The sequence below is a fragment of the Schistocerca serialis genome, chromosome 9 (assembly GCF_023864345.2).
Source record: "Schistocerca serialis cubense isolate TAMUIC-IGC-003099 chromosome 9, iqSchSeri2.2, whole genome shotgun sequence".
NCBI lineage: Eukaryota > Metazoa > Arthropoda > Insecta > Orthoptera > Acrididae > Schistocerca > Schistocerca serialis.
This window is the reverse complement of record NC_064646.1, coordinates 421268390-421292927: the sequence shown is the minus strand read 5'-3', so window position 1 is coordinate 421292927 and position 24538 is coordinate 421268390. Positions and strand designations below refer to the sequence as shown.

Sequence of the window (24538 nt, the reverse complement as noted above, 5' to 3'; positions counted from 1 at the left end):
AGCCTTTGAACGTGTTATTTCTGCTCATCTCTGCTCATTTCTATGGGTGTACGTTTTTTACTGTACATATAGTTCTATGTATGGCCCAAGTTTGATTGAGCTGTGTTATTTGATAATGACGTATCATGGAAAGTAACTGTTTTGCGTATCCGTGTTGGTAGCAAGTAGACTCAGTGAAAATACTGTAGCTCGCTCTCAAGTATTAATTTAAGCTTTTTATTTCTCAAGCATCTGAGGATTAAGATGATGGGAACAAGTTTGTCGAATTATAAAAAATGAATTTCACATCAATGTGATAGGCTCTTCATAAATATGGCATACTATTTAAATTTTGGCCACTGCCACTTACGTCAGGTATACGTATTGCATATTGTTGAAGTTGTCAGAGATATCCACAAATCATTTTTAAAAAGCGCTTTATTGGAAGTATGGTACATGCAACACAACACTTAATTTTGCCTCATCTTATCTCCGAAGTCCAAGCTCAAGACTAATATATATTTTAAGATATTAAAAGTAGGAAGGTACTGAACGAAACAAGTTTTAATGAATTGACTTTGCTACCGAATTGTTATAAGTGCGTAAGCGAGGATGCTGATAATTCAGGCTATCTTTACACCCAATAAATTCATGAACAGCGAAGGTTTTGGGAATTTTGTGGACGGCCTCCGAGCGCCGCTAGCCTCTGGCTGAAGACCACCTTCGTCATTAGCCAATGACGATTCTGAAGGTGCTGATGACGATGACGTAGACGGCTGACCGACGCTTAGGACTTCCCCCTCCGCTTTCTCTGCCGTCGTCGCCTGCCGCTGAGGGTCATCCTGCTATAACAATTACCAGCCGTCAGTCTCTGCGGTAGTACACATTACTACATGCCGACATTTTGATGAACTGCCGGAACTGCTGAGCGCGTATTTTTTTAAACTTCAGTTCGAAGATTAAAATTTCATGTAGTATATTTGTGTGTACATGCAGGAAAGGTAGTTGCCCAGTCGGTAGAAAGAAGGAGATGGTTACCCTTTAACACTGCTAAATAGATCTGCACCGACTACGCTTTCTTATGATCGCGTACTCTATTACAGCCATGCTTTTTTTTAGTACTTGTCAGAAACGAATTTGCAAAGTCTTAGTAGGAAGAAACAGAGCTCTAGCAGCGGGAGCAGAAGTGTTCTATTTCAGTCCCTACAATCGGTATGGAGTATGGAGCTGACGGTAATTCTTAGGGTAGACAGACTAATAAGGTAATTCGAAACGTTTTAGCCGCTAATTTCTCTTCCGACCCTCGTCTTCCTGTGAAAAATTCTCCGTGAGCGAGATATTCAACTGCATCTTTGGCTCCGGAACGCGGGACAGCAGCTGGCTATGAAATTTAATTTTACTGTACTAACAACCGTCGTTTTGGTGTTTTGTCAAGCAACCAATTTAGACGTTCCAAACATTTTCAGGCTCTCGTGTGAAAATGTACCACTCCTGTATCTGTAAGGTAAGGCACCAATACTCGTATCTGGTTTCGTAGATATCCGAACTTTGATCACGTGTGCTGTTCAGGGTGAGAAGTGAAAGCATACATTCTCATTATGCTCGTCTCTGCGGAGCAACATACTAATATTGGTGCCTTGTCTTAGACAGGCATGAGTGGTAGTTTGTGTCATTCATGTGAAATACCTGAAGATATATGGAATGTCTATATTGGTTTCTTAATAATACCAAAACAAGGGCTGTTGGTACAGTATTATTACATTTCAGTACATGAGGTCCGTTTCCTGATGCGTTCAGAACGAATGCTGATATTTGAGATGCAGAAATTTTTGCTACAGAATTCCACTACGATAGAGAAATCCTACATTAAGATCCCCACAAATCTCTAGGAAACACTCTCCATACGAGACAAAGTACGTGGCAAAATAAAGCTTACTGCTTCGAAATGTAAAATGGACATTTTCGAATCTAAATATTTCTGTGAATGACATGTTGCAGCACCGAAAACCACGCGTATCTTATTTGCTCTGTATGGACGTGGTAGCCAACAAATGGCGTAAATGGATCAGTTTGTACGTTTCATATTTCACCCAAAACCAAACCTAATAGCTTTATAGGCTTAGACCTCACATCTTTCTTTAATCACTACTATTTGGTTTTAACCTGTCACAAATTACTTAAGTAACTCGCTGAGCTTGTTTACGATTACTTGATTTCTAGATGGTCAAGACTGGATAGCTGTTTCAGTGTATAGTTCTGTCAAATACTGTATGCCGTGATGAGAACTAACAACTAGATCTAAAGGAATATTTACGTATTATGTTTAAATACGATGGTAACCATCACTACGATGCGGAAAATGATAGCTTCACCGAGTTGGTTATGGTACTTTATAGCATAATGGTTGCAACTAGTAGCCTAATATTACCTGTGTTTCACTGTCTTTCCGTTCGTCGTCCTTTAGATGTTTTTCCTCCTCTCCGTCGCCCTTTCCTTTCTCTCTCTTTGTCGAAACTGTACTGAAGTGAGGCGGGCTGAAGTATCGTTGAGCCATCTGTATACAAAATTGTATGTTAAATATTTTCACCATTAATTGTCCTACATTTAGTGTGATATAGTTACAATTTGAAGTACATCAATTGTTCACTTACTACTTGTCTGTGCTTTCAACATTCGCCTTTCTTTGCGGGCAACGAGAGATATTCAGATATATTTAAAGTATCAAGCCATGTCCAGCTTTGACGTCAGACACGCTTTGAGAAAATTCTTTCCCGATTGTCAACGGTGAAAAAATATCTCGGCCTATTACTTCTTTCAAATATACAAATATTTGATTAGTTACCAATTATGAAAGGCGTCTTCACTTTATTTGTCAACTTACGCTTCACAGCTGGAGGCTATTATTCAATGGCCTCGACGGAGCGCATAGGAATTTTAAACATACATCTATGTATCTTTAGGCAATTTTTCTTTTGCCAACGTCTCATCGTTCAGTGTTGAGGACTCTACCTGAAGTTAAATCGAGTTCTCTCTTCACGTCTTCGTATGAGATTTTTATTGTTACGAGTAGTACGTAAATGTTACAGTAAATGAAATTCAACTATAGCCTTCAATAATTAGAACTGAACAACATACTTTAAAATCACACTGCTGCAACATAGTCCCATTACCAGATGTTTAGGCCTGGACGTTTGCTCAACAGAATGTTTAATCCTTAAATTCCTATTACAGATGAAACTAGCTGTCCCATCGAAGAAGCTGTGAATGTGATGGCAATTCTAAATTTCATATTTTCTCGTTTAATACTTATTGTTTGACAGTAAAATGGAGGGTAAACTTCCAGTATATGACCGAAACATGTGGGGCTCAAGAGGATTTGTTTTCTCGTGGATATAATTGTCAATTATTGAGCTAGTATGAGACTAAGTCCCTCTTTAGGAACCTCTACTTCCTTGCTCTGCCGGGTGAGGCGTACTTACCTCTTCCGTGATAGGTGCTGTACTTCCTGAGCTAGAGCTCGTTGAAGAGGACTCTGATGGTGTGGCAGTTCTGGGCTGTGGTATAGCGGAAGAGTTTGATCCAGCCAGTGTAGTGGATCTCTGAAACAAAAGTGAACGACACTCCATGAAAGTCTGAATTATCACACTTATTTGTGCAAACGCTTTCTGTATGTTACTGATGTCTTGTCAGAGTGAAGGAACAGTCTGCTGTTTAACTCAAAAGATTAACGTCAAAGAGAGAGGATCCTAATAAAACATTTCAATGACAGTTACTATTACGCTCGATTACATTATCATTTTCGGATCTTATGCTCTACAAATTCGGACGGAGTGGATTCCGTGACCTTTTAGAGCACATATCCGAAGGTACGACTTGTTATCGAAATAAATGCTTTTCTCGTGATCTTTGATTTATAAGCAGTTTCTGAGTTTTTTAAATGTTTTCGTCACATTCAGAAAATCTGAAATTATGTATATATATATTTGTTTATGTGCGCGTGATTTTTTTTTGGGGGGGGGGGGTGGATAGGAGCAGTCTGTTCTGCCGTTTGCGCCAAGGCCACTGTTCAATGGCTGTTCATCTGGTGTTGCTTTCAACAGCATCACTAAATTTCTTAGCAGATTAAAACACACTACCGGATCGGAACTCCAAGACATAACCGTTGCCATTCGCTGCCGATTGCTCTACCGATAGGTGAGCACGAGTCACGACCCACCCTTACAACTTTACTTCAGTCTTACTTTTGCCACTTTTGGCGTAAGCAGACATGCGAGGGCAGATCGAGCTTAGGTAGCTGTCGGTGCAATCGCCTAAGTTAAGCAGAGGTTCCAGGTTGGAATCCCTATCCAGCACAGTTTCAACCTGTACGGAACTCTCTGAAGAAAATACAGTACCATTCACCGTAGAGTGAAGTTCACTGTAGGAAGACTTTCTCGAAAGGCTTGAGAAATTCATTATGCTGAAGCAGCATTCATACGAGATCCGTTTTTACAATCAGTATCTGTTACCCGTTTGATGCAACTTCTGTTAGATTAATAATATTCTAAACACATTTGCGCAACAAACAGGATGTTAGTTCAGTTAAATAAGTCTAAATATGGAGACTCACCTGCACCTCAGGAGACTTGGCGCGAGGGGGCCTGCCCGGAACCATTCGAAGCTCCTCCAGTTCGCGTCGGTAACTCATCAGCTGGCCCATCTGTGGACAACGGGATATGTTTTAAGCTGCCATGTCAAGCATGTGGTACTGCTTATGCGCAGAACATCTAGCTTAGGGGACGTCGCGACTATTCACTTCCTGGAAATTAAAGTCACAAATAGCGATTTACGGACCCATGATCATTTTTATACCTCTAGCAGCATCCCTGAACGTCGATATCTGCTCGGTAGGAACTTCAAAAGAATAAACATCGCAATAGGCAGTAAGATAGGAGCGACCCTTATGTTGCGAGCAAGTCCTTTATCAGAGAAAATTTGCAGTTCATGACTATCAGACTTCCGCAAAAAGTGCGGCAATTGAACAAGTGGCTTTCAGTCTTAAGATGCTTATATTCCGCCAAACGATTAAGACGACGATGGGAGTTTTCAATGGTAGATAGCCCACGGTACATCAAACGGGCCGGTACATCCCAGTGAACGTCGGCTATCCAAAAATCCGAGCCTTTGTAACCACGCCACAGTAGTGCTTACCCAATTAGGTGGCACCAAAACAGCTGACACCGGAAAGGCCAAGGGGTGTTGCAGCTAGCCCCGTGTAGAGGCGGCGACTGTAGTGTTTTAGGAAACAGCAAACATAGCGCGACACTCAACAGCGTTACGTGGAAGACGTCTGGCGGCGTAGTGGGAGGACTATCGCCAAGACAACCGACTGTTTTTAACGACTCATTCGCCAGTCTGTAGTTTTTTTTACACAGCCAGCTGTAACAAGTCTTTGCAATCGTGTCAGCTGCATTAATGTTTTCACTCTGTGTAGGGGTTTGAGTAATCTCATTTAGTTAGTGAATTCAAAGCAGTCCACCAGTTGCAACAAGAGATTTTACCCGATCTTTCACAATAGTTGCGACTGATTAACGGCTACACTGATAAATCAACAACTACTGCCATTGCCCACCCCAAGGTTGACTGCTCCATGATGGGGTTGCGGGCACGTGGCGCAGTAAGGAAACAATGTTTGCAGGAGACAACGTGCAAGTGTCGTCAGCACCTACGGGAAGTCGAAGGATGGTGAAATAAGTAGACTTCATGATATTGGACGACACGTCTCACAAAACGCCAAGGTCGGAGGAGGCCCCTTGTGTAATCTAATATAGGCAGCGATGTTTGTAAGACGTGAAGATAGTGCAATGCTGGTGCAGTGTGTTTCGGAGCAAACCGTTCGGAAGCCATTGTTTAACATTGAACTCCGTATCACACGACCCCTACGAGTTCCTGTGTTGACCCAACGACATCGTCAGTTATGATTGCAGCAGGCACAACATCACTAAGTTTTCACTATGGATCAATAGCATCGTGTCGCCAGTCTAGTGAGTCGCTTTTCTTAATACGCCAGGCCGATGGGCGGGTTCTTACACGCGTTCATCCAGGCTGCAAGAAACACGCACCGCGCTACACATGCGGGCCAGTTGGAGCAGAATTACCTATGCTATGGGGTGCATTGGACTGGGCTTTCATGGGATCTGCGGTGGTAGTCTAAGACGGCAGCCAACTAAGTGAATATTATTGCCGGTCACGTGCATCGCTTCGTGCAGGAAGTCTCCCCTTACAGAGATGCCATCTAGCAGGAAAACTGCCCCCGTCGGCTTAGAATCTTGCTACAATGGTTTCAGGGGTATTATGGTCTACTCACATTGACATTTTAGTCAGCAAACACACATGGGACACCAGCTGAGCTGCATGTCCGTGGAACACCATCCCGTAATTTGCGGGAACTGCTTGATCTGTGTGCAGACATCTGGTGCCACATATTCTGGCAATCCTGTCTAGGACATTCTAGAATGTCTCACACGCACAATTCCTTTTTACTCTGAAAAATTGAACAACGCTATTGAATACTTTGTCAATGTTTTTGGCTGATCATTGTAAACCCGTCCTGAGAGAGGTAACAAAATTTCACATTGCAAATCCAAATACTGAAGCTATGCAACATTTGTCCAATGAAAATATGCTCTCAACGCGTATCATTGTATTCATTTTAAAACATGCTTGTTCCTATGATCATGGCAAGTTAAAATCCACCTTCACGAAAATATAAATTTTATAACATTTAATTTTCTTGAACAGGACCTAGTGCAGAGCAGACCGGCGAGTACATGTTCTGCAATTGTCTGCTGTTTTACACGGGAACCTATGTAACGCAAATTCCTTCCACCACCATGTTGACTATTTTATGACAAAGTTCTTTGTCTTACGTGCAAAAGACAAATACTGATTATGTTACAAGGCTGTTTCAACGATGGTTCGTAAAATAACTTTTGCATAAATGAATACAAAACTGATTTGACAACATTCAGACTATTGCATCGCATCTGCCTCCAATGAAGGCTTACGGAAACATTCAGTTGTTTTTACTTACCTGACTGCACATTGCGTTCTGACAACCGTCTAGTTAAAGACGCCATATCTACAATTCCAATCGAAAACATGAACTTCTATTAGACCGATCCCACACGAGCAACACTATGTTCATCGACAAGCGTGGAAGAATTCTATGTTGATTGTGCTAGCAGTCTATAGAAACGTTACGTAAGTCATGGCAAATTATGAACCCTGCGACACAGATTGTTATTTAGAGCCACTGAATGACTCATCGAAGAGAATTGACATTTCTAAACGTCATCTGGCCTTCAGCGGGAAAATTGAAGAATTCGCTTGTTACTTTGCGTATTCCATTGTACACATTCATAGGGGAATTGACTCTTGCAGATTGCATGCAAGACAATCAACATGAGTATCTGGAGAAACGAGAAACTGATTGCGTTGTTCCATCATTCTGGTCGATGTTGCTAACGTGGCGCCATTCAGAAGTATTCCGACTAGTATTTATATGGAAAGATACGAAAGTAAGCAATACCAATACTAGCAAAAATACTGCAATTATAGATAAGCAAAAATGAAATCTGCAAAGAAATTCGGTAGAACTGTAAATCCACTAGGGCTCGGTGAAATCTTCACACACACAGCCGCTCAGGGTACCTCAATGGTAACATCTCCAGACATTCAACGAGAATGTTTGGGAGAAAATTATTAAGAAGGTGATATTTGATATGTATGTAGTAGTCTTAACGTACCCTGTCCTTACGGTCGAGCGACTTTCCTGTTTATCGTTTTTCATTTAGAGGGCGGTACTACAATGGAAGTAGAACAGTTGTCTTCTTACTCTTGTTTCACGACCACCTCTAAAAAATAACTGAACACTAAAAACACTGAATTGCTGAAAAGAATGAGCACATGATAGGAAGCGGTGGAAAGAACATAAGTTACACAGAGTGCGAAAAAATATTCTTACATTTATAGAGTAAAATATTTTTCCTCTTACCAGTTCCTCATTTTCCGGAATATGGAGACGCAGAAACATCGCAGCCATGCGTACCGCCGACCCTATCATGTGCAGGAGCGTCGCAATCGGTTCACGGAAAGACAACCCGAGGGGTTCCGGTGGAAGCACTGGAACAAACGACTAGCCTCAGGTGGCGCTATAGGAAATTAATGAGCTCACATTTGCAGCAATACGATAAACATGCTATGTTGGTACTGCACTTTTTTTTTTTTTTGTTTATGGTTTTAGGGCGCAAAACTTCTATGGTCATTAGCGCCCAGCCCGTGACGTAGAAAACAGGAAAACGAAATTTAAAATCAGCAGCAATGGGAACAAAGTCATAAAATTTGAGAAACTAAAGGCAGAAGGAATGCTTAAAAATCCACTATAGAAAGGGGTTAGTTGTCCCCAAAAATAAGGCTTCAAATGACTGACGTCATTTCACTGTCAGTAATAAACTGTAGAACGCGGTCAGCTGAGCGCGTGTCATCTGCTAAAATCGACGATAGATCAGGCGATAGCTGTATACGGGAGCGTAACGGATTAAAATAGGGGCATTCAATTAAAAGGTGTCTGACCGTCCACGGCTGAGAGCAGTGGGGACAGAGTGGGGGAGGATCACCGCTTAAAAGATGTCGATGACTAAAAAGACAGTGCCCTATCCGGAGTCTAGCTAAAATTACCTCCTCCCGATGACACGTTCGGGAGGAAGAGGTCCATGCGCAAGGAAGGGCTTTCACTTCCCGCAATTTATTATGGGGAAGTGTTGACCAATGCGCATGCCATAAATGAGCAACTTGGCGACATAAACCGCTCCGTAGATCGGTAAACGGAAGAGACTGAATAGCTGGCCGAGGAAGAGAGACTGCAGCCTTGGCCGCTATATCGGCCGCCTCATTTCCACAGATACCAGCGTGTCCTGGGAGCCAGAGGAACGCCACCGAGACGCCCCCCAGGTGGACCAAGCGCAGACAGTCCTGAATCCGGTGGACCAGAGGGTGCACAGGGTAAAGAGCTTGGAGACTTAGGAGAGAGCTGAGAGAATCCGAGCAGATTACGTACTGTATCCGCTGATGACGGCGGATGTAGTGGACAGCCTGGAGAATAGCGTAAAGCTCCGCAGTATAAACCGAACACTGGTCGGGAAGCCGAAAGTGATTTGGGGTGTCGCCAACAATATAGGCACTCCCTACACCTAACGATGTTTTCGAGCCATCGGTGTAAATAAATGTGGTTTCCGTCATTTGTGCACATAGAGCAGCAAATGCCCGACGGTAAACAAGTGTAGGGGTACCATCCTTGGGAAATCGACATAGGTCCCTGAGCAAGTCGATCCGGGGACGGAGCCAAGGCGGTGCTGTACCCCAAGTTGTCAAGGAGGTTTTAGGAAAGCGGAAGGAAAGAGAATGGAGCAGTTGACGGAAGCGGACTCCCGGGGGTAGTAGGGAGGAGGAGCGGCCTGCATACCCGACATCAAGGGAGGCGTCGAAGAAAAGGTCATGGGCTGGATTAGCAGGCATGGAAGACAGATGGCTAGCATAACGACTCAGAAGGACTGCCCGCCGATTGGATAGCGGAGGTTCAGCAGTCTCAGCATAAAGGCTTTCCACAGGGCTGGTGTAAAAAGCTCCAGACACTAAACGTAATCCACGGTGGTGGATAGAGTCGAGACGCCGAAGAATAGACGGCCGAGCAGAGGAGTAGACTATGCTTCCATAATCCAATTTCGAGCGCACTAAGGCGCGATAGAGGCGGAGAAGGACCACTCGGTCCGCTCCCCAAGAGGTGCCATTCAGGACACGGAGGGTGTTAAGGGAACGCAGACAGCGAGCCGAAAGATAGGAAACGTGGGAGGACCAGCACAGTTTTCTGTCAAACATAAGACCCAAGAATTTAGCGACGTCGGAAAACGGAAGGTTGACAGGACCCAGATGTAAGGAGGGCGGAAGAAACTCCTTACGTCGCCAAAAATTAACACAAACGGTCTTACTGGGTGAGAAACGGAAGCCGGTTTCGATGCTCCACGAGTGGAGGCGATCGAGACATCCTTGAAGACGTCTTTCAAGAAGGCTGGTCCGTTGAGAGCTGTAGTAGATCGCAAAATCGTCCACAAAGAGGGAGCCCGAGACATCAGGAAGGAGACAATCCATAATTGGATTAATGGCGATGGCAAACAGTACAACACTCAGCACGGAGCCCTGGGGTACCCCGTTTTCTTGGGATAGAGTAGTGTTCACCCGCACCCTAAATGTGCGCTCTGCCATAAATTCGCGAAGAAAAAGGGGTAGCCGGCCTCGAAAGCCCCAAGAGAACAGTGTGCGGAGGATGCCTGTCCTCCAACAGGTATCGTATGCTCTCTCCAGATCAAAAAACATTGCTACCGTTTGGCGTTTCCGGAGGAAATTGTTCATGATATAAGTGGAGAGAGCAACAAGATGGTCAACGGCAGAACGATGTTGTCGGAATCCGCATTGGGCTGGTGTTAAAAGACTGCGGGATTCCAGCCACCAAGCTAAACGGTAATTCACCATACGCTCCAAAACCTTAGACACTACTCGTGAGAGAAATGGGGCGATAGCTAGAGGGGAGATGTTTGTCCTTTCCAGGTTTCGGAACGGGAACGACAATAGCTTCCCGCCATCGCCTGGGAAAGGTACTGTCGGTCCAAATTCGATTATAAAGGCGAAGGAGGTAGCGCAGGCTATGGGTTGATAAATTCAGCAACATTTGGACATGGATACCATCCGGTCCTGGGGCGGAGGAGCGAGAAGAAGAGAGTGCATGTTGGAGTTCGCGCATGGAGAAAACAGTATTGTAGCTTCCGCGATTTTGAGAGGAGAAAGCAAGATGTCGCACTTCCGCTGCACGTTTCTTCGGGAGAAACGCTGGCGGGTAATTTGAAGAGCTCGAAATCTCAGCAAAGTGCTGACCCAATGAGTTAGATATTGCGACGGGGTCCACTAAGGTATCATGCGCGACAGTGAGCCCAGAGACCGGGGAGAAACTAGGCGAGCCTGAGAACCGTCGAAGCCGACTCCAAACTTCCGAGGAGGGAGTGAAGGTGTTAAATGAGCTAATAAAGAATTGCCAGCTTGCCTTCTTGCTATCGCGGATGACGCGACGGCATCGCGCACGGAGCTGCTTATATCGGATACAGTTGGCCAAAGTTGGATGGTGACGGAAAATGCGAAGAGCACGTCGCCGCTCACGTATTGCGTCCCGGCATGCCTCGTTCCACCAAGGAACTGGGGGGCGCCGGGGCAATTCGGAGGTGCGTGGTATTGAACGTTCCGCAGCTGTGAGAATAACGTCGGTAAAATGTGTGACCTCATCGTCGACGCTGGGAAAGCTACGGTCATCGAATGTCGCTAGAGACGAAAAAAGTGTCCAATCGGCTTGGGCAAACTTCCAGCGTCGCGAGCGCATATATGGCAGTTGAGGCTGCAGTCGAAGAACACATGGAAAGTGGTCACTCGAGTGTGTATCATCAAGGGCGAACCATTCGAAGCGCCGAGCTAGCGGAACAGTACCGACCGCAAGGTCCAAATGAGATAAATTTGCCGTGGAGGCAGACAAAAATGTGGGGACCCCAGTGTTGAGGCAGACTAGATCCGCTTGGTGGAAGACGTCTAGCAATAGTGAGCCACGTGGACAAGGATGTGGAGATCCCCAAAGCGGGTGGTGGGCATTGAAGTCCCCAACCAGCAAATAGGGGGGTGGAAGCTGATCAAGAAGATGAAGGAGATCAGCTCGTGCCATTGGTGTAGACGATGGAATGTATACCGTACATAGAGAGAACATGTATCCAGAAAGGGAAAGACGGACGGCGACAGCTTGGAAGGAAGTGTTTAAGGGGATTGGGTGATAATGGAGAGTATCATGGAGCAGAATCATGAGTCCTCCATGGGCTGGAGTGCCTTCAACAGAGGGGAGGTCATATCGGATGGACTGAAAATGAGGGAGAACAAAGCGGTCATGGGGACGCAGCTTTGTTTCCTGAAGACAGAAGATGACCGGCGAGTAGGATCGTAAGAGGATCGACAATTCATCCCGATTGGCGCGAATGCCGCGGATATTCCAGTGGATAATGGACATAGGGTGAACAGAAAATGGAGAAACGTGACCAAGGGTGCTGTCAACTCAACGACTGCTCAGAGCTTGCGACCGACGGCATGGAATGGCATTCAGTCGAAGGCAGAAGATCCTGATCCATAGGTTGGTCAGGAGCAGCTCCTGCCACCAACGATCGGCCAGTTGACCGGCCACCAGCAGTGCGCCTCGGCGACACAGAAGATGGCCGAGGGCGATTTCCGCCAGGTGGTGCTGTAGTTGGGACACACCTTGGCGGAGAAGGAGAGGAACTGTGTTTCTTCGTAGCCTTCTTGGAGGTATGATGTTTAGATGAAGGAGGAACCGATGGTTGTGAAGTTGCGGTACGTAAAAACTCTTCACGAGAATGCTCTTTTTTCGAAGACTTTGCGTCTGACTTTTGGGCTCGAGATTTAGCAGAACCCGACGAGGGGTGAGCCATAGAGTGGGCAGGCGAAAGTGGTGAGGTTGAACGGGCGATCTTTGCGCTGGCCGATCTGACGACCGTGGTACTAAATGTGAGGTCGCAAGTCTGCGTGGCCGCCTCCTTTGTTGGCCGAGGAGAAGCAACGACAGTGCTGTGTTTTCCTTTCTGAGCCACGGTGGGCTGTCGACTGGCGAGTAACTTTCGAGCAGCAAAGGTCGACACCTTTTCCTTCACTCTTATTTCCTGGATGAGCTTTTCATCCTTAAAAACGGGGCAATCTCGAGAGGAAGCAGCGTGGTCACCCATACAGTTGATGCAGTGAGGGGATGGAGGTGGACAAGCACCCTCATGGGCATCCTTGCCACACGTAACACATTTGGCCGGATTGGAACAGGACTGGCTGGTGTGATTGAACCGCTGACATCGATAGCAACGCGTAGGGTTTGGGACGTAAGGGCGAACGGAAATTATCTCATAGCCTGCTTTGATTTTTGATGGGAGTTGAACTTTGTCAAATGTCAAGAAGACAGTGCGGGTTGGAATGATGTTCGAGTCAACCCTTTTCATAACCCGATGAACAGCGGTGACGCCCTGGTCAGCCAGGTAGTGCTGAATTTCTTCGTCAGACAATCCATCGAGGGAGCGTGTATAAACGACTCCACGCGAGGAATTTAAGGTACGGTGCGGTTCCACCCGAACAGGGAAGGTGTGGAGCAGAGAAGTACGCAGCAATTTTTGAGCCTGGAGGGCACTGTGTGTTTCTAACAACAGGGTACCATTCCGTAATCTGAAACAAGACTTTACAGGAACCTCAATTGCGTCGACACCTTTCTGAATAATGAAAGGGTTGACCGTGGAAAAGTCGTGACCTTCGTCAGACCGAGAAACAACAAGGAACTGTGGCAACGACGGAAGAACCGGCTGTGGCTGAGACTCAGTGAACTTACGTTTGTGAGCAGACATAGTGGAAGGTGAGGAAACCATTGCGGAAGAATCCCCCATGATTACCGGCGTCTCCGATGGCGCGCTCCTCCCTTGTGGGGGCCCTCACCGAGGGCACACCCGCCTTAGGTGATTGTTCACACCTCAGGTCACACCTCCCGACAAACGGACGGAGGGACCAATCGGCACTTTCGGAAGGTATCAGCTCGGGTAATCACCCCTCCCTGGGCCTGGCCGTTACCAGGGGGTACGTACGTGTCCTACCTGTCTACCCGGGGCGGGGAATTACGCGTTACCCCGTCACCGGCTACGCATGGAAGTGCGTGGGTCGGCCTTCAGACACGCACAGGGAGGAAGAAAGAGAAAGGGAAAGGAAAGAAAAGGGGGTCTCAAACGCCGCAGCGGAGAAAAGGGCAAGGAGAAGAGGGAAGGAAAAGAGAAGGACAGAGGAAGGACGAGGACTTGCAAGTGTAAAAGCAAGGAATTTGGAACAGTTTCGAGCGTCCGTCTCCGGACGTAGGCACAAACCATACTCCCAGAGGGGGAGAAATGGAAGGAAAGAGACAGAGGTGAGGGGGGGGTGGGCGAAGATGGGGGACGAGGAGGGATGCGGAAAGGGAAGGTATGCAGCCCGTAAAGGAAGGAGGGCCACATTAGCTCGGGGTCCCGTGCTCGCTACGCACGTGTCCACAAAAGAGTTGTGGACCCCCTGGGGGGGGGGTACTGCACTGTCGTACCAGTTTAAATCTAGTCTTTGAAGTCCAATATTCTATAGCCTACATTAGCAGCTCAGCTGGATCCAGTTTATTGATTTCTGCAATAGTCATATGAACTCACGTGATGCCCGTAAGAGTGTACGTGGCCTGTAGTTACAACTCTCTTCGCGAAATAATGGCTTTCCTAATAAATATCCTACTCTATTGACGCTTTACTAAGCACCAAATCTGTTGTACTATGGGTGTCCCAGGAGGGCTGTACGGTCGCACTGTGTCATTTCCATCACATCCTCATGCTCAACCATTAGTTATTTACATCATAGGGAAAGCGAAGCAGCATCTAGTAGTTTTCTTCTGTCCGAAAGAAGTAAATTAGCAAGAGGCCTTAGGTGCCTGTAATCAAGCACATTGTTCAGTTTTAGTTGGCAAATAAAAAACCTACTCCTGCGGGATTTATGGATGCTAATTATATAGTAAAAATGGAATTCTAAGTAATTTCCCCTGTAATTGGGAAACAAGTCTTCTCTGCTTTCGTGTCACAGTGCTATTGCGCGTCCGCACAACCCTGTCCCCTGCCACCTCATCCAATAGACACATTCCTATCCCCCCATCCCCCCCCCACTTAAACATCGACTGGTTAGTGTCTACCGCAAAAACTCTTGAGCCCACTTCGTCTTACTTCCAAACTACCTCCGTAAGTATTTGTTGGTTGTATTCTAATTTGTTTCCCCACAGCTTTTACCCTCCACAGGTCTTATTACGATGCAAGTTACTCCTTCGTATCTTAGCGTTTTTCGTATGTCCTTTTCTCCGTAGATTCTGCAGAGAATAGTGAAGTTTTTGTTTAATAGACCTAGTCATCAAAATCATTGTTTAGTACCACATGTCAAAGGCTTTCAGGAGTTTCCACTGTTCATGATTCGCTCCCATACAATGCTCTGGAAGTCTCACATTAGGGCCGATGTTTGATGGTAGTTGACTTTTAGAACATACGCTATTACAGGATGACTTTTTCGAAGCCTACGAACACCTCGGCTGAAGCAAGAGTTACTCTTCATGAAGCAGCTCGTCATACTGATTTGAAAACAGTTTTGACGTATCGTGCCTGATTTTGAAGACTGCAGTTTTATTCATACTCTAGTACTATACGATAGCTTGCGTCGTTTTTGGGACCTTTATGTTTAATCTCTAACTATCCTATAACTGCCTTACTGCAATAAGATCTACGGTTTTTGCATGTATGACGCTTCTTGAAATGGGCTGATCTTTCACCCGCTAGATTGTGCTAAACATGAAATTTGCAATCGTTTCGACTCTGCCATTGCGTTCACAGCTGCCGTCGAAGTAACGTACAAGTAACAGCGGTCAAACCTAGCATCACGAATCAAACGTCTGTGATAAAATATTGGCGTATACAAGAAAAAGTGCAATCAGGTTTACCAGGACTTCCAAGTTGTGCACGACTAAGGCAATTATCCCTGGGAGCAAATGTTCCGTTGATTTGCAACATTTACGAAAGGGGGAATCCATAGATTAACCACGCGTCTAACATTGTCTACTCGGGCGGATGAAGATGTGCGAAAAAGCCAAGGAAATTGTTACTGTTGCTAGTAACACGAATTACTACTAGAATAACTGCAGGGAAGCTTGTATATATGGAAGCTGGCAGGTCCATTTTAGATTAAGTCTCACGAGATAAAATAGGTTTTTCCGGGTTTGTTGCCACATTGACTGAAAATATCAGGAAAAGAATGATAATCATGTTGAGCCAGCTGTCAAATCCGATAAGGATCCGAATCTGTTTAAACTAATTTTAATTGAAAATGAAAGTTCTCTGTCAGACCGACAGGAGAACTTTGTATGTAATGGCGGCACGTCAGTGCTGGAATAAGCCCCGGTTGGAGAAATCTAGCGTTAGTACTTTTTCCTATACTTCTGGACTGAGCCATCGTGAAATTCTCTCCAACAACGCAACAGTGACCGGACTGTACCATTTTCGAGTTAGGCAACGTCTCTGCTCGTTTACTTCGGATCAGGACGTGCATTCCAGAGGAATAGCTGTCATGACAACGCACCGGCTCATTGCGCACACCCGTGAAACAGTTTTTAGCATCAAAACTGACCCTGATTCTGTAACATCCACAGTATTCACCAGATTTCTCACCTATAGCCTTTTTCGGAAAATTAAACGTGCTGTGAAAGATCAACGTTGCAGTGCTCCTGATGTGATCAAACTTGCTGTGACAAGCTGGAAAAGGTACACAATGAAAATTTCCAGTGTCTTTTCAACAAGGTTGTGCAGAAGTGCAATGGGAATTGAATCCACTTAAACAACGAAACTGAAATGAAAATTTTAGTCTGGATGAAATATGAATGAGCATGTTTTCGTTGTTCTAGAATGAGTGCTCTATTTCAAGATATCTACCGAAAATATTTAAGAGTAATTTTCAGGCGAATATTGCTTTATTCTTTAGATAAATTCGTTAATCAACTTGTAAAATCGAGCTTCCTCCACAGTCGACGGAAGGAAAAGCAGTCGCGCTAGTGTCTTATCGGCTGGTGTTAGCAATATGCGAATATGTACTAAGGAATTATGCGACATTCGCTCCAGAACTCGAATCAAGGGCTGTCATTGGCTAGGACTAAAGAGACTGGTGTTTCCGAAGATGAAATTTTGTTTTGGTTGGCCGGAGAGCCAACACCGTGTTACTAGAGAAGGCCGAAATGCACGCGTTTTAGCTCGCAGGCTGGCGTGAGGTCTGGAACAGGACAAGGAAATTAGAATTTAGAGAAACGGACGTAGCTGGTGGAATACTTAACTTTAATCCATTACTGATGAACGTCGCTCTCGACGGTACATGATTCACAATATCAATAGTAACTGAATAGTGCGCCTTGCTAGGTCGTAACAAATGACGTAGCTGAAGGCTATGCTAAACTATCGTCTCGGCAAATGAGAACGTAAGTAGGCAGTGAACCATTGTTAGCAAAGTCGGCTGTACAACTGGGGCGAGTGCTAGGAAGTCTCTAGACCTGCCGTGTGGCAGCGCTCGGTCTGCAATCGCTGATAGTGGCGGCACGCGGGTCCGACGTATACTAACGGACAGCGGCCGATTTAAAGGCTACCACCTAGCAAGTTTGGTGTCTGGCGGTGACACCACCCATTTCCCATCTATGTTCACTGGCCACCAACGGGTTTAGTTTCGATTTATTTGCATGAAGTCTTGTGTTCTCATACATATGAATTTCTTATTTTATGGTGAAATAATGTGAACAGTAAGTTTCGCTGAGGATATTACGCTTTCCAGTGAAGCTGAACAAGATTTAAAACCCCTGTCCATTTGAATATACATGACCACACAATACGTCATGGTAGTAAACCAAAGAAAAAGTAAAGGATTGGGAAGCAGAAGTGGAATGTGCGATAAACTTATGTAATTTGGGAACCAAAAATGATAATTAGGGAATTCTGCTAGCTTAGGAACATGACTGAGCAAGAACGATAAGGATCAGACTAGCACAGACAGTGTATTTCTGGTGAAGAATTGTCTGCTAGTATTACATGTAAGCTTTAGTCTGATAAGGGAAATGTCTGAAGACAATATAAGCATTTGAAATGTGGTGCTGCAGAAATATGTTGAAAATTACGTCGAATGATAAGGAATGTGCAATGGCTATGTCAGCCAACATTAGTGCACAATAGATCACAATTTGACATTTTTTTGTTTTCAGATGGATTAGTATCGTCTGAGCACTAATGTCTTATTTGTCCACATTTCTCGAAATATTGAAGTAAAATTATTATAAATATTTAAAAAACTATGTTGGAAGGGATATATAATTGTCATATAAACATTACGTCGAGCCTACGAGAGCTGTGTCTTATTTAGACTGCACCATTTTTTTTTTAAGTTCAGGAACAGACTTGCTAGCGTAGTAAAAATCTGAACATTACATTCTTTATGAACATTCTTACGCAGCGTTAATAATTTTCCTACGTCGTTATTACCAATACAACCACCCTTTCCCCATCGCTGTAATAACTGGATGTCACGTAATTGAAGCTAAGTCTAACATGAAAATATATGCCTCATGTCACAAAGAAAACAAATGTGACTTCACAAATACGTTTCCACATTTAACTACTTTCCGTACCTTTTTTTAGGAAAAACACTAATTTGTTTTGAGAAAGAGTAATACATTTCAACATTATGTCTAATTTTATTTGTGATGGGTAACCTTGGCTTTCGTATTTTCGGAACTGGTTTCTATGAATGCTGTTAAACTGATCTGTCTGAGATTCAGTTCCTACATTTACGGTTTGTTGGTTGGTTGGTTGGTTGGTTGTTTGAGGTTTAAGGGACCAAACAGCAAGGTCATCAGTCCCTTGTTTCAAATATGGGCCATTCCGCTAATGGGACATCTCAGGAAAGTCAGAACAATAAAAGGGAAAAAGCTAAAAACGTAAAAGGGCAGGTGAATCGGGAATCTCCGAACACGGCTTACAGTGGGAGAAACCCAAACACGCACCACCCTGCTCCAACACCAGAGAGATTAAAAACCTTAAAACTGAGAATAAAAACCACTTTCCCGGAGGAAACCGAGAACCAGAGAGACCATCCGGGAATCGTCAGCCAACATCGAAGGTAAAGTGTGGGGGAGTCTGTACTTAGCACGCAGGGCCAAAAGGGGGCGTTCAACCGAATTGTGGGCTACTGACCGGAAGGCAAAAGAAAACCATGGGTCAGTCTGGTATGGCCAATGCGGAGACGACAAAGTGTGGTCGAGTCCTTTTGGGAGAGACTAAAGGAAGAACACAACGTGCCTGGTGTCACCTTAATCGCACGAAGTGTATTAGAGAGGGGAGTAGCCTCCCAAGAATTGGCCCATGACTGTGCGAAGTGGGATTTGATGTGAAGCCGTAAATCCGCTGCAGGAGGGGTTACAGAAAACGGGGGGTAAGTGACTGCTCCCCCAGCCAAACGATCAGCGAGCTCATTACCCGGGATACCCACATGGCCAGGGACCCAAAGGAAGTCAATAGAACAAGCAGCACAGTGAATATCAGCGAGATGGTCATGGATGGCAGAGACCAAGGGATGGCGCGAAAAACACCGATTAATAGCAAGAAGGCCACTCATTGAGTCCGTACATAACAAAACGCGGTTGTGTTGGGACTGTTTAATAAAGGTAAGGGCCTGGGAAATTGCCATCAATTCCGCAGTAAACACCTCACATGCAGGTGGCAGCAGATGACTTTCCGTTCCAACAGAGGACGTGAAGGCATACCCAACACGATCAGCAGATTTAGAGCCATCAGTGTAAAAAACAACAGCGTCCCGAAACTCCCATAAAATCTGGCGGAAAAAGGAACAGAACACCACAGGGGAGATAGAACCTTTCGGACCTCGGCGGAGATCCATCCAAAGTCGAGGCCGAGGAACTAACGAAGCGGGGGTGGAGGGGAGGGAGCGAGGAAGACAGGACAAAGAAGGAAGCTGAAAATCACGGCAGAGAGACGCAAGGCGGAGCCCAACCGGTAAACCCGCCCGTGGGCAGGAGTCTGGTGGGCGACATCCATGGTCTGGGAACAGGATAGAATAGGAAGGATGAGTGGAACGGATAGCGAGTGCATAAGACACCAGAAGCTGGGACCGCCAAACAGAAAGGGGAGGGGGGGGGGGGGGGGGAGACCCCAGGTTCAACCACGAGACTATCAAGATGGCTAGTAGGAAAGGCACCAGTGGCCAAACGGATACCACGATGTTGGACTGGATCCAGCACGTGCAGTGTGGCAGGAGCAGCTGAACCATAAACTTGACAACCATAGTCCAAGCGAGACAGAACTAGAGCACGATAAAGACATAGGAGAAGGGAACGGTCCACACCCCAAGTGGAGTGGGCAAGGAAGCGAAGGACATTGAGTTTACGGAAACATCCTACCTTAAGGTGTCTGATATGGGGCAGACAAAAGAGCTTGTTGTCGAAAAGAAGACCCAGGAAACGAAACTGTGGGACCACAGGCTATCGTTGTGCCGATATACAGCTCTGGATCAGGGTGGATCGTAGTACGGCGATAGAAGTGGACTACCCGCGATTTTGAAAAGGAATTGAAACCCATGTGAGAGGGTCCATGCAGAGGCACGCCGTATAGCTCCATGGAGCTGCCGTTCTGCAGATGCTAGCCAGGAGGAACTAACCCAAATGCAGAAATCATCCACATACAGGGCAGGGGTGACCAAGGGACCGACAGAGGCCACAAGTCCATCGATAGCAATGAGGAAAAGAAGGACACTCAAGACAGAACCCTGTGGGATGCACGTCTCCTGTGTCTGTGGAGAACTGAAAGCAGTACTAACTCTAACTCTGAATGACCGATGGATCAGGAACTGGCGGATAAAAATCGGGAGTGGGCCCCGAAGACCCCACTGATGAAGGGTAAGTAAGATGTGATGGCGCCAGGCCGTGTCATAGGCCTTGCAAAGGTCAAAAAACACTGCTACCAAATGGCGGCGCTGGGAAAATGCCTGCCGAACTGCGGATTCCAAGCGAAGTAAATGATCGATTGGAGATCGTCCCTCTCGAAAGCCACACTGGTAAGGGACAATAGATCCCGAGATTCGAGGGCCCAATTGAGCCGACAGGCTACCATCTGTTCAAGTAACTTACAAACAACATTGGTCAAACTAATTAGCCGATAGCTGTTAACAGATAGGGGGTTCCTACCAGGCTTAAGAACAGGAACCACGATGCTATCCCTCCACTGAGAAGGGAAGTCAACCTGGAGCCACCCGAAGATGATGTTGCCGTTGTGGAGCACTGACATGTTGTAACAGTTGGTTATGAATGGAATCTGGGCCAGGGGCCGTATCATGAGAAGAAGATAGAGCAGATAGAAATTCCCATTCAGTAAAAGGTTTGCTGTAAGATTCTGACTCACAAGGGGTGAAACGTAAGTTTTAAGCTTCAGCCCGCTGTTTTTGGTGAAGGAAAGCAGCTGAATAGGAATCTGATGCTGATGCCACTGCAAAATGGGTCGCAAGATGTTCTGCGAGACCTGATGGGTCCATACAAATGCTATCTAGGAGGTGGAGGCCTGGGAGGGTGCACTGCCGAAGGCAACCTTGGAGAGAGCTAAGTATAGCCCATACCCGTGACAGAGGGACAGTAGGACCAAGGGAAGAAACGAATCGTTCCTAACATATCCACTTGCTCTGTTTGATTAAATAATGGGCTTTAGCGCGGAGGCGTTTAAAGGTAGTAAGGCTGGCTACGGATGGATTGCGAAGCTCGATGGCGATCACGGATGGCAATGGCAATGGCCGTACTCCACCATAGAACTTGCCGGCGACGAAATGGCCCAGATGAGCTCGGGACAGCAAGGCTAGCAGCACGAACAATCGCGTCAGACTCGTTACGTAGGACGTCATCAGTACAACCCGACAAATAGGGAGAAAACCCGACCTGTGCAGTGTATAGAGGCCAATCGGCACGTTGGAAAGACCAACGAGGAACCTGTCCATCGGGGAGCGGGAAGGGAGCGAGATGGTCAACAGGAAATGGTCACTATTACGAAGGTCGTCGTGTGGCGACCAGTGTAATGAAGGGAGGAGAGAGGGAGAAGAAAGAGAAAGATCAGTGGCAGAAAAGTTCCCATGACCGGCACTGAAATGAGTAGGGGAGCCATCATTAAGGCGGCACAGGTCGTGGTCTGCAATAAATTGGTCTATAAGAAGACCTCGTCTAGATGGAAAGGCACTGCCCCACAAAGGATGATGAACATTAAAATCCCCAAGGAGGAGTAAGGGAGGAGGAAGTTGCTGAAGAAGGGTAGTTAAGGCAGCAGGTGTAAGAGTCCTGTGAGGAGGGAGATAAAGATTGCAAACTGTGACTGCAGAGTCTGAGTGGACCCTAACAGCAACCGCTTCCAATGTAGTTTGGAGAGGAATCCACGTGCTAGCAATGTCTGTACGGACCAACGTACAAACGCCACCAGAAGCCCGCAAGGGTCCGACCCGATTTCGACAGAAAACACAGAACCCACGGAGGGTCGGTGAGTGAGCATCAGTAAAATGAGATTCCTGGAGAACCACACAAGCTGCAGAGTAGGACGAAAGAAGGGATTTCAATTCCGGAAGGTGACGATAGTATCCATTACAGTTCCATTGGAGAACCACAGAACGATGGTTTAAAGGAGGGCTGAACACGCTAAATCCAGTCATACCGCCGGGTCCCCACCCGTCACCGACAAGGAGGGGGCGACATCCATGAAAGACAGGTCAGAATCCGGTTGTGAAGTCGGGGAAGGGACCTCCGGTGACACCAGATGCTCTTTGTCCCGGGACTTATGTTTCTTCTTCTTTTCAGGCTGAGATCGAGGACGGCTGTGTGGCATAAAGGAGCCAGCTGGAGCAACATCAGGAACAGAAAGAGACCGAGCGACCTGGGGGCCGACAGACCGCGGCTATCGCGGTCGTCGCGAGGCAGCAGACCTTTGGCCTGGAAGGTGCTGGGAAGGGGCATCCCGGGAGAGGCGAACTTGACCGGCAGACGCCGCAGGAGTGGGACACTTCTCCGGCTGGGGAGGGGGAGCAGTGCCCAGAGGAGAAGGTGTGGGACCCACTGGCGAGGGGGGGGGGGGGGGAGGAGAGGGGTCCGTGATGGGGGTAAGAAATGGGGTAAGGAAGTGAAAGGAAGGGGTGAAGATGTAACCAAGGTGTAACTAGATGTCATGGACACAGGGTGAAGACTTGTGTATTTCTTGTGGTGTCACCGCCAGACACCACACTTGCTAGGTGGTAGCCTTTAAATCGGCCGCGGTCCGTTAGTGTACGTCAGACCCGCGTGTCGCCACTGTCAGTGACTGCAGACCGAGCGCCGCCACACGGCAGGTCTAGAGAGACGTCCTAGCACTCGCCCCAGTTGTACAGCCTACTTTGCTAGCGAAGCTACACTGACAAATACGCTCTCATTTGCCGAGACGATAGTTAGCATAGCCTTCAGCTACCTCATTTGCTACGACCTAGCAATGCGCCATTACCAGTTGATATTGAGATTGTAAAACCAGTACTGTAAAGAGCGATGTACACCCATTATGGATTGAAGTTGAGTATTCCAGAAGCGATGTACTAATTTTTGCTACTATAATTCCTTGTCATTTTCCAGACCTCACGTCATCCTGCGTGAGGTTTAACGCGTGCATTTCGGCCTCCTCTAGCTACACGGTGTTGGCTCTTCTGCCAACATCATTTCTTACGTCCTCTGTGTAGGTTAAACAATCGAGGGACTTATACTCCTGTATCTTTTCCTCCTTATATACTGGGCAATCTGGTGAACGTGGAGAATGACTACCATGACAATTTACACACACACACACACACACACACACACACACACACACACACACCCCGAGTCCCCTTATTGAGTGGACGTCCACAGTCACCACAGAGACGTGTCTGAACAGCGGGAAGACGTGTCCTAAATGCAAGCACTTAAAACACCTCATAGAGGTGGGATGTACGGCTTCACATCACATCGATAAACCATTATCTTAACTTTCTCAGGGAGGGTATCCCCTTCAAAGGCCAGGATAAAGGCAGCAGTATCAATGCGATTGTCTTTAGGGCCCTTCTGAACATGCCGAACAAAGTGAACACCCCGCCGTCCGAGCTTGTCCCGAAGCTCCTCATCAGTTTGAAGGATACGTCCCTGTGAAAAATCACACCTTGTACCCTATTTAGAGACTGGTGAGGAGTAATGGACACAGGAATTGTGCGAAGATGGGTACAGGCACGAAGTGCCGCAGATCGCGCAGCCGAAGCAGTTTTTATCAGCAACGAACCCGACCCCATCTTGCTCAGGGAGTCCACTTCGCCAAACCTGTCTTCAATGATTTTCACAAAGAATAAAGGTTTGGTATTGGTGAAAGTATCTCCATCAGTTCTGGTGCAAACTAGATAACGGGGGAAAGGTTTCACCCCTAGCCGATGGGCATGACCCTCATCCCAGGGGGTAGCCATGGAAGGGAAGGCCGAAGGGGCAAGAGAAGCAGCACTTGAGGAATCAGTTCCACGCAGAGATACGGCACCAGAAAAACAGCCAGAGTTCTGGACCCATACGCGTTTCATTTGCATAGTGTCCGCCCTGATACCACCCACTCCGACCAGGGGCTCTCCTCACAGGCGCCACCCAGCCACAGCAAGGGCTGTCTGGCACGGTGGCCATTGCCGGGAGTTCCGATGCTCCAGGATGACAGCCAACCACTCCAAGGCATGCATGAGGAGGTATGAGAAGTGTGATCCCTGTGTGTTCAGGGGGCTCAACCAAAAGGGTACATAGCGACCCCACCAC

The 24538-nt window shown here is 46.5% G+C and overlaps 1 protein-coding gene across 1 annotated transcript in view; it reads right to left on the bottom strand.

Moving 5' to 3' along the window:
• Window positions 1-602: 602 nt before the first annotated feature.
• Window positions 603-24538, bottom strand: part of LOC126419668 (protein AF-9-like) — a 176857-nt gene continuing 152921 nt past the window's right edge. Inside the window, exons 5-9 of the mRNA XM_050086855.1 lie at window positions 8015-8142; window positions 4589-4678; window positions 3459-3578; window positions 2408-2533; window positions 603-824 (exon numbers count right to left, since the gene is read on the bottom strand). Of these exons, the coding sequence (XP_049942812.1) occupies window positions 603-824; window positions 2408-2533; window positions 3459-3578; window positions 4589-4678; window positions 8015-8142 (686 nt within the window). The remainder of the gene's footprint in view (window positions 825-2407; window positions 2534-3458; window positions 3579-4588; window positions 4679-8014; window positions 8143-24538) is intronic.